This window comes from Neofelis nebulosa, chromosome 1 (assembly GCF_028018385.1).
Source record: "Neofelis nebulosa isolate mNeoNeb1 chromosome 1, mNeoNeb1.pri, whole genome shotgun sequence".
Classification (NCBI taxonomy): Eukaryota; Metazoa; Chordata; class Mammalia; order Carnivora; family Felidae; genus Neofelis; species Neofelis nebulosa.
The window spans coordinates 153870166-153879232 of record NC_080782.1 but is presented as its reverse complement, the minus strand read 5'-3'; the positions used below and the strand labels follow the sequence as shown (position 1 = coordinate 153879232).

The 9067-nt window shown below is 38.1% G+C and overlaps 1 protein-coding gene across 1 annotated transcript; it reads right to left on the bottom strand.

The window, feature by feature from the left end:
* Positions 1-7388: 7388 nt before the first annotated feature.
* LOC131484948 (olfactory receptor 5V1-like) lies at positions 7389-8336 on the bottom strand. The gene has a single exon (XM_058683820.1). The coding sequence runs from the start codon at positions 8334-8336 to the stop codon at positions 7389-7391; it is 948 nt and encodes a 315-aa protein (XP_058539803.1).
* Positions 8337-9067: the final 731 nt, after the last annotated feature.

The window sequence follows — 9067 nt, the reverse complement described above, 5'->3', positions numbered from 1 at the left end:
TTCACCTGTGAAGCCATCTTGCCCTGTACTTTTGTTTATTGGAAGATTTTCTACTACTCATTCAATTTTTTTGTTATTGATCTGATCAATTTTTCTATTTTTTTCCTATTGCAGTTTTGGTAGTTTATATATTTCTAGGAATTTACTCATTTCTTCCAGATTGTTCAATTTGTTGACATATACTTTTCATAATAAACACTTATAATTGTTTATATTTCTCTGGTGTTGGTTGTTATTTCTTCCTTCCCACTTTTTATTGTATTCATTTGTGTACTTTCTCATTTATATTTGATAAAGCTGGCCAAGGGTTTATAAACTTTATTAATTTTTTCAAAGTAACAGTTCCTGATTTGGATTTCAATCAAAAATATTCATATAAATTATTATAATACTGTAATATAATATAAAATAATAAAGAAAAATGCAAAATATAAAGAAAAATAAATTAACCTGCACTTGCCTTTGAAAACCTTCATGACTAGTGTGAAGGAGACAAGAGAGAGAAAGGTTATTGCATAGGATGACTTTCCCTATCACTAACGGAATCACTGCTCTCTATTGGCTCAATGGAATCTTTTTCTGCATATGGGCCATTGTATACTCTCGCACGGATGTTAACTACAGTACAGTATTAATAAACTCTTGTCATATACTGTATTTAATGTGACTGGCAATAAGGCAGCAGAAAAAGCATCTGTATTTGCAGGTAGCCTGACCTAAAAATGAAACAAAGCATTCCTAAGCTTACTCCTATATGGAAAAGCAGAGGACGGTCCATAGGTGCTTTGAAGTGACAAAAAATACACTAGTGCCAGTTGTGGGCAACTTCCAATGTTCTGAAAAATCACTGATTTCTGACAAACACCCCAGTCTGAGACAAAGCATCCAAACATGGGAGATAATCACCCACAATTCCACAGTGAGAAAGAGAGAGAAGAACCATTGATTCAGTTGTGATTATGTGACATTTGGTGTCACATACCACTCATATGGCAAGAAATTGCCCATTTCTCAAGTTAAATTTTATTAGAAATATTTGCTTACCTTGCAGAACACTGGTAGAACGAGTTACTCACAAAGGTTTGACTGTATATCTCCAGTCCATCTGTTCCAGAGTGTCATTCAAAGTCACTTTTTCCTTGTTGTTTTCATGTGTAAATAATCTTTCCATTGATGTAGTGGGGTGTTAAAGTCCTCTACTATTATTACATTATTATTTATTAATTATTTTATGATTGTTATTAACCATTTTATATATCTGGGTGTTCTTGAGATGGTTACATATATATTTAAAATTGTAATACTTTTCTTGATGAGTTGTTTCTCTTATATAGTGTTCTTCATCTCCTTTACAGTCCTTATCTTAGTCTATTTTGTCCAATATAGTTATTATTGCTACTCCAGTTTTCTTTTGATGTCTATTCTCCTGATAGATGTTTCTCACTTTAAATCTGCAGGCATCTTTAGATCTAAAATGAGTCTCTTATAGACAGCATACAGATAGGTCTAATTCTTGTATTCATTCTGTCACAACATGTCTTTTTATTTGAACATTTAGTACATTTACATTCAAAGTAATTATTGACATATATATATTTATTATCATTTTATTATTTTGTTTTTGGTTGTTACTGATTATTTTCTCTTGTCTTTTCTTGTGTTTCTCTGGATCATGTTTTGCTGATTTTCTTTAGTGACATTTGGATTTCTTTCTCTTTACTATTTGTTTTTTTTTTTAATTTTTAACGTCTTTTATTTATTTTTCAGAAAGAGACAGAGACAGAGCCCTAGAGGGGGAGGGGCAGAGAGAGAGGGAGACACAGAATCTGCAGCAAGCTCCAGGCTCTGATCTGTCAGCACAGATGTCGAACATAGGACTTGAACTCACAAATGGTGAGATCATGACCTGAGCCAAAGTTGGATGCGCAACTGACTAAGCCACCCAGGCACCCCACTATTTGAATTTTTATTAGTGGTTTTTGAAATATGGTTACCATTACATTTGTATATAACATCTTCTGCATATAGCAGTCTAAATTAATTTGTGGTGTTTACATTTGAAACAATATTTTACTCCTCTTCCCCGCATTTTAGGTACATGTTGTTATAATTTATTCATTTATTTATTTTGAGAGCAAGGAGAGTGGAGGGACAGAGATAAACAGAGAGAGAATTCCAAACAGGTTCTTCACTGCTAATGTGATCTCACTAACCATGAGATCCTTGCCTGAGCTAAAATAGAGTTGGACTCTTAATCAACTGAGCCATCCAGGTGCCCCTATGTTGTTATATTTTATATACATATTTTGTTTAGTCCTTTGCATGATTTTTTACAGAAATATGTAATGTTACTGATTTTGTGATTCTTATCTTTATAGTTACTTGTATTATCTCCCTTAAAATCAAACATCCCCCTTTAATATTTCTTACTATTTATTTAATTAAATAAAATAAATAACTAATATTTCTGGTTTCTTGGCCATGAACTCCTTTAGTTTTGTTTGTATGGGAAACTCTCACTCATTCTCCTGTCTTTCTTTGGTCCTTTTATCCTTCTGTCTTCTTTATCCTTTCTGTCTGCTTTTGTCTTGTTGCTTTTACATTTTTTAATCACTTTATTTTGCCCATTTACTCCCAATATAATTTGGTGTGGATCGGCTTTTGTTGATTTTGATGGGAGTTCCATGGGCCTCCTGGGTCTAGACATGTTTCCTTCCCCAAATTAGGGACTTTTTCAGCTATTGTACATTCAAATTAATATTCTCTACCTTTTCTCTCTCTTCTTCTGGGACTCCTATAATATGAATATTATTACATTTGATGGAATCACTGATTTCTCTAAGCCTATTCTCATTTTGTGTATTTCTTTTTTTCTTTCTTTTGCTCAGCTTGATTACTTTTCATTACTGTGTGTTCTTGGTCACTAATTCATTTTTCTGCTTTTTACTCCTGCTCGTTATTCCCCCAAGTATGTTTCACTTATTGAGACTTTATCTCTGCTATGTCATTCCTTATCTCTGTAGTAAGGGCCTCACTCATGTCTTCCATTCTTCACTCATTCCAGTGAGTATCCTTATGATCATTACTTTACATTTCCTATCTGGCATGTTACTTGTATCTGTCTCTCTTTGATCTCTAGCTGTAGTGTTTTCCTATTTTTTACTTGGGATGAGTTTCTATTTTCTTAATTTGTCTAAATTTCTGGGATTCTTTCTGCATTTTTGAAGTCAGCTATTTCTCCTGTTGTTGAGGGCAATGTCCTTGTGAAGTAAAGATTTGCAATGGTCTGAGGTGTAGTGTCTCCTGTTCCCCAGGGCCTGGTGCTTCCCAGAGTGTCTCCAATGTGTGCTGCATGTGCTCTGATATTTTGTTCTGACTGCTTTATCCATCAGTAGAGTCAACTTGCAAAGGCCCTCTTTGCTTAGTGAAGGTAGTTTTTGGTCCTGGAGCTGAATGTGGTGTATTTTAACTAGATGTGCTTTGTTATCTTTGTGAAATGAGACCTATCACTACCAACACCTTAATCTAGGCTCTGAAAAAAAAAGTGGGGGGGGGGGGTGATGTGGTTTAGCAAGGATTTGGGCTGGGCTTCTGGGGAAGGAGCATTGTGTGCTGGGACTGAGGCAAGTGTGACTGGAGAGGGAGTTCCACCAGGGCAGGGGGGAGTTGGTGTAAGCATGTTAGGTAGCAAAAGTCAGTGCTGAACTGGTTCCAGAAGGCAGCCTTGTGCTTATGCTGAGGGGACGGAGAGGGAAATGGCCCAGGCCATTTCCTTTGTTCCAAGAGGGATCTCTGCATAAATGCTGTCTCTCTGAGACAAGCTCCAAAATGAGCAAATAACTTCCCTATTGGGTGCCCCAGGCTTTCTTCAGAGTGCTGTTTCCATGCTGTATGTCTGCGGGTTGTTGCCTACCTTCCTTCCAAGAGAACACCAATGCTTTATGTACTCTATCCCACCTGAACCCACTGACCTTTAAAACTCCAGGCTTTAATCCCTGAAGGTGGTAAAAAAAAATCACAAAATTTTGCCCTTCTCACTTTCCAACGAATTTGCACTGTGATTTCATTTCCCCCATGTGCTCTGATGTGTGTTTGTCTCTCACTCTGCTCCACTACAATGGCTCCCTCCCCACTGCAGCAGCTATAACCATTTCTCTCCCAAACTGCATCTGAACTTCCTAACTTCTTTGATGTGACCTCTTCTCTACCTTTAGTTGTGGAATTTGTTCTGCCCTTCTTTAGATCAATTCTGGGGTATTTAGGATGATGTGATAGTCAACTAGTTTTATTTGTGGGACAAAGGGAGTTTAGGTTCCTCCCATTACACTGTCATATTCTCTCACACACTTGTATCTTAATAAATAATATGCTTTGAATTAGAGTTAACATATTACTTTTGTGACTGAGTCCTCTATACCTCCCTGTCAGCAGTTTTTATTTCCTTCTACCTTCTTTCCATCTTTTGGTTCTTCTTCATAAATGATTGCTGACAGTCTAATAATAAAGTAAACAACATAAAATGTCAAGTTATTTAAAGACACACTAGTTAACCATATCTAACAAATTTAGCCACTGCTCCAGTATATCTTGAATTTAGTGGGGTGCCTACTTTAAGCTTCACTATGTACTCACCTTGCTGCTAAAGTGTCAACTACATCCCATGAGGATTTTCTCAGGGAATTGTCAAGTAATTTGTCCAGATTTCCCCCCATGACTGTGACTTTTAAGGAAGAGGAGACGGAGGAATAAAATAGAAATGTATCATTGAGTTTCCTCAAAGGCAATGTGGTATCTTCAAGAGAAACAATATATTGTCATCAAAATACTACCAGCCATATATTTAGACAGTTTTTTCTTTCCAAGACAAGAGAGCATGCTTTCTGCCAATTTTATCCAGTTTAAATTTTTGTGGCTTTAACATCTGGAGTTTTGTGTATTTCACTCCAAACCTCACATTGTGGAAACAGAAATACTCCATTATTTTGCTTATCTTCAGGCATATTTTTTTCACTTAAGAAGAAAAAAGGCAAAGTTACCATGATTTTATGTTAAAATATAAGCATAGAAAACTGTAGATATTTTTTTTTCTTTTGAAAACATTTTCGGGGCGCCTGGGTGGCGCAGTCGGTTAAGCGTCCGACTTCAGCCAGGTCACGATCTCGCGGTCCGTGAGTTCGAGCCCCGCGTCAGGCTCTGGGCTGATGGCTCGGAGCCTGGAGCCTGTTTCTGGTTCTGTGTCTCCCTCTCTCTCTGCCCCTCCCCCGTTCATGCTATGTCTCTCTCTGTCCCAAAAATAAATAAAAAACGTTGAAAAAAAAAAATAAAAAAATAAAAATAAAAAAAAAATAAAAAAAAAAAAAAGAAAACATTTTCAACATTTTCTTTTGAAAACATTGTCCATGTTGGCAAAGGCCTGATTTGTTGTGAACTTGGTGAGATTTCCCACTCTTTTGAATAGGGTGCAATTAGATTCCAAAGTGGTTTGTGTAACACAAATACAACACCATTAAGATAAATAACATGACATACAAATAAGTGGTGAAACTTTAAAAAATATCAAAGTGGCTGGTAAGCAATTGATTGAATTTTTAAAATTTATTTAATTTTACACAGTATTGCACCTAGCAAAAGTCATATAAGGAAGGCTTAATTCTTTTACATGACATGCAAATTCTGCAGTAGAGAATAAAATGAGGAGTAAAAGGAAAACACCTCTCAAATTTATAGTAGTAAAATAGTAGCATTACTTCATTCCTTCTTAAGCTCTATAAAGATTTTCCTATCTAATTAAAATCAGATAACAGATAGCTGACCTGCCATTAGTATGGATAGCCCTGGAATGTTGTATAAGATACATATTGGTGTGTTGAGTTTTGGAAAATGTTGTTATTATAGAAATGGCATGTCAAAATGTTTATAGTCTAGCTTATGCAGCACAAGTACATATGATGAAGCTATCTTTTTGTAAAGTTTTGAAAATGACTAGGAATCAATAACAGTACAGAGAAGAAAATAAAAAGATATTTGAATATTTTTGAAGAAAGCTTCACTAGTGATAATAAAATAGCATAAAGCAGGGGCACCTGGGTGGCTCAGTGGCAAAGTGTCTGACTTTGGCTCAGGTCATGATCTCATGATTCGTGAGTTCAAGCCCCGCATCTGGCTCTGTGCTGAGAGCTCAGAGCCTGCAGCCTGCTTCAGATTCTATGTCCCCATCTCTCTCTGCCCCTCCACTTCTTTCACTCTCTCTCTCTCTCTCAAAAATAAATAAACATTAAAAAAATAAAAAAAAATTAAATAGCATAAAGCAGACAAAAAAAGAGAGAAGACACTGAACAGTAGAAGTAAAAATAGATTTATAAATGCAGAGCGTGGGTATATATTAAAAGTGACCACCTAACAGGGGGACTAAATTTGGAAGGTAATTGGGATGCCCAGAGTTAAGGAAAACTGTGAAGAAAATTACACATGATTGCAGACTTAAAGCAGTATATTACATAACCAGTAATACAGAAAGAAAATAATGCTAGTTCTAGAGGGACAGAAAGAGGGGAATGGATTGTGAAGGGTGAACCATCCCCAGTCAGAAACAACTGCTTTCTAGTCCCATTGAGTGGAAGTCTTGGGCTTCAAGGCAAAGTGGAGTCTAGTCTCAGGAATTTAATCTGCATAGCTGGGAAAAGTTGATAACAACATGTAAGTTGCCTGGTAAGGGGTGTGTGTGTGTGTGTGTGTGTGTGTTTGAGTTTATTAGAAGATGATACTTTCAGTTTTGATCATGTTCAGGTTAAAATAAAATAGTAGTGTAAAATAAACTAGATTTCTGAATTAGATATCTAAATCTTGGATTTGGTAAATTAAGTGATATCTTTGGAGGGACAAGTAGAACTGAGAAAGGATAGAGTCAAAAGAAAAGAGAGAGAAATAGAAATGCAGATTAAGTGGTGGCTAAAATTGAAAGAGAAAGGGTGAAATGATAGTAAGTGGTAATCACATAAGCAAACTAGTAAAAGGAAGGTCTACAAATAGATGGTTAGATGTTAATTATAAAATTCTTAGACATACAGATGATACACTTATGAGTATGGGTATGGATATGAACATATACCCAACTTAACTTAAGACCAGCTCAGGTTATACTGTTAATTATTAAAAGTTCTCTGCTTACTCTTGAAACTGTCTGGATTTGGATGTTAAGTTTTAAGAACTCAGTGGATAGAGAAAGAGATATACATATACAAATAAGTATAACCACTTCTATGCACATGTGTGTTCATAAATTTCTGAGTGCATAAGTGTGTGTTCTATGCATCAACTGAACACTATTCTTGGATGAATTATTCCTATTAATTTATTCTAAAGTGAGCATTGATACATTCTGCTTTCTATTATAATGGCTGTAAACAAGCTCTGGGACATAGAAGCCTTCTGAGTGCTTCTTTGACCTCCATGTTTTTCAGGCTGTAGATCATGGGGTTTAACATTGGGGTTATAACCCCGTATACCATGGAGATGAGTCTGTCTCTGGTGGGAGAGTGTGGACTGGATGAAGGGCGAATGTAGGTAAATATTGCTGTGCCATAGAACAGGCAGACCACTAGGAGGTGGGAAGCACATGTGGAGAAAGCTTTGTGCTTCCCTTCCACTGACTGGATCTTTAGAATGGTGGATATGATATAGATATAAGAGATAAAGGTGGCTAGGAAGGCGCTGATCCCTAGTATGCCTCCTACCACCAAAACAAGCATTTCAGCTACATAAGTGGATGAGCATGAGAGGGCTACCACGGAGGGGATGTCACAGTAGTACTGGTTAACGTGGTTGGACTTGCAAAAAGACAGGCGGAATGTGGACACTGTATGGAGAAGGGAATTGAGAAATCCTGCTGCCCACGTCCCAGCTGTCAGCTGGACACAGCGAACCTTGGTCATGATGAGCATGTAACGGAGGGGGAAACAGATGGCCACATACCGGTCATAAGCCATGACAGCAAGAAGGAAGACTTCAGTCCCTGCCAGGGCCACCAGGAAATAGAGTTGTAAAGCACATCCAAGGAAGGAGATGCTGTGGTGCTTAGTCAAAAGATTCTCTAGCATCTTGGGGACAGTAGCTGATGGGCAGAATATGTCTAAGAGGGACAAATTTACCAAAAAGTAATACATGGGTGTATGTAGCTTTTTCTCAGTCCCAATGGCCAAGACAATGGCCCCATTTCCGACCAAAGTGACCTGATAGATGATGGCAAAGACCACAAAGAGAAGGTAGCGCACCTCAGAGAGGTCAGAGAGCCCTATGAGGATAAACTGAGTCACGGTGGTAAGATTGTAAATGTCCATCTCCTCTCTCCACAAGGGATTTTTCTGGAAGAAATGAAACAAACAGGGTATAGTAAAAAGCCAAGGATGAGTAATTCTTGGAAAAAAGTTGGTGTGTGGCTGATGGGTTCTGTTGCTATGATAGAGATTTAACTTACTAGAAAAACTGAAAAACAATTTCTGTATTCATGTTTCTTGAAATAGTCATCCATATCTCTTTATAAAGAAGCAGACTTCTGAGAAACTAAAGAGACAATAAAGATTTGCATTCTCAATAAAGCAGTTACGAATCTTTCTTCAGTGTTTGGGATTTCACAATTCAATGAACATTGGTGGTGTGCTTCTCACAACACTTGGGTATATACATTATTTTGCCTTGTATTATCTAAATGTGTACAGTGAAAACCGCCAGAGGATTAGCAGAACGGAGTCTCCGGAGCCAAGCGCAGACGAGAGGCCCACGGAAGAGGGTAGGAAGGGCGGCGAGGCGGTGCGCGCTCCACGGACTGGCGGGAGGGAGCCGGGGCAGAGGGGCGGCTCGCCGGCCAAGCAGAGCCCCCGAGTCGGGCTGGCAAAAGCGGAGGGGCCGGACGGACTGTGTTCCGACAGCAAGCGCGACTTAGCGTCTGGGAGGTCAGAAGTTAACAGCTCTGCTCAGAAAGCGGGAAGGCTGGAGGACAAAGGGAGGGAGAGCTGCTGAGCCCCCGGACGGCAGAGCTCAGCTTGGCAGGGAACAAAGGCGCTCGCCAGCG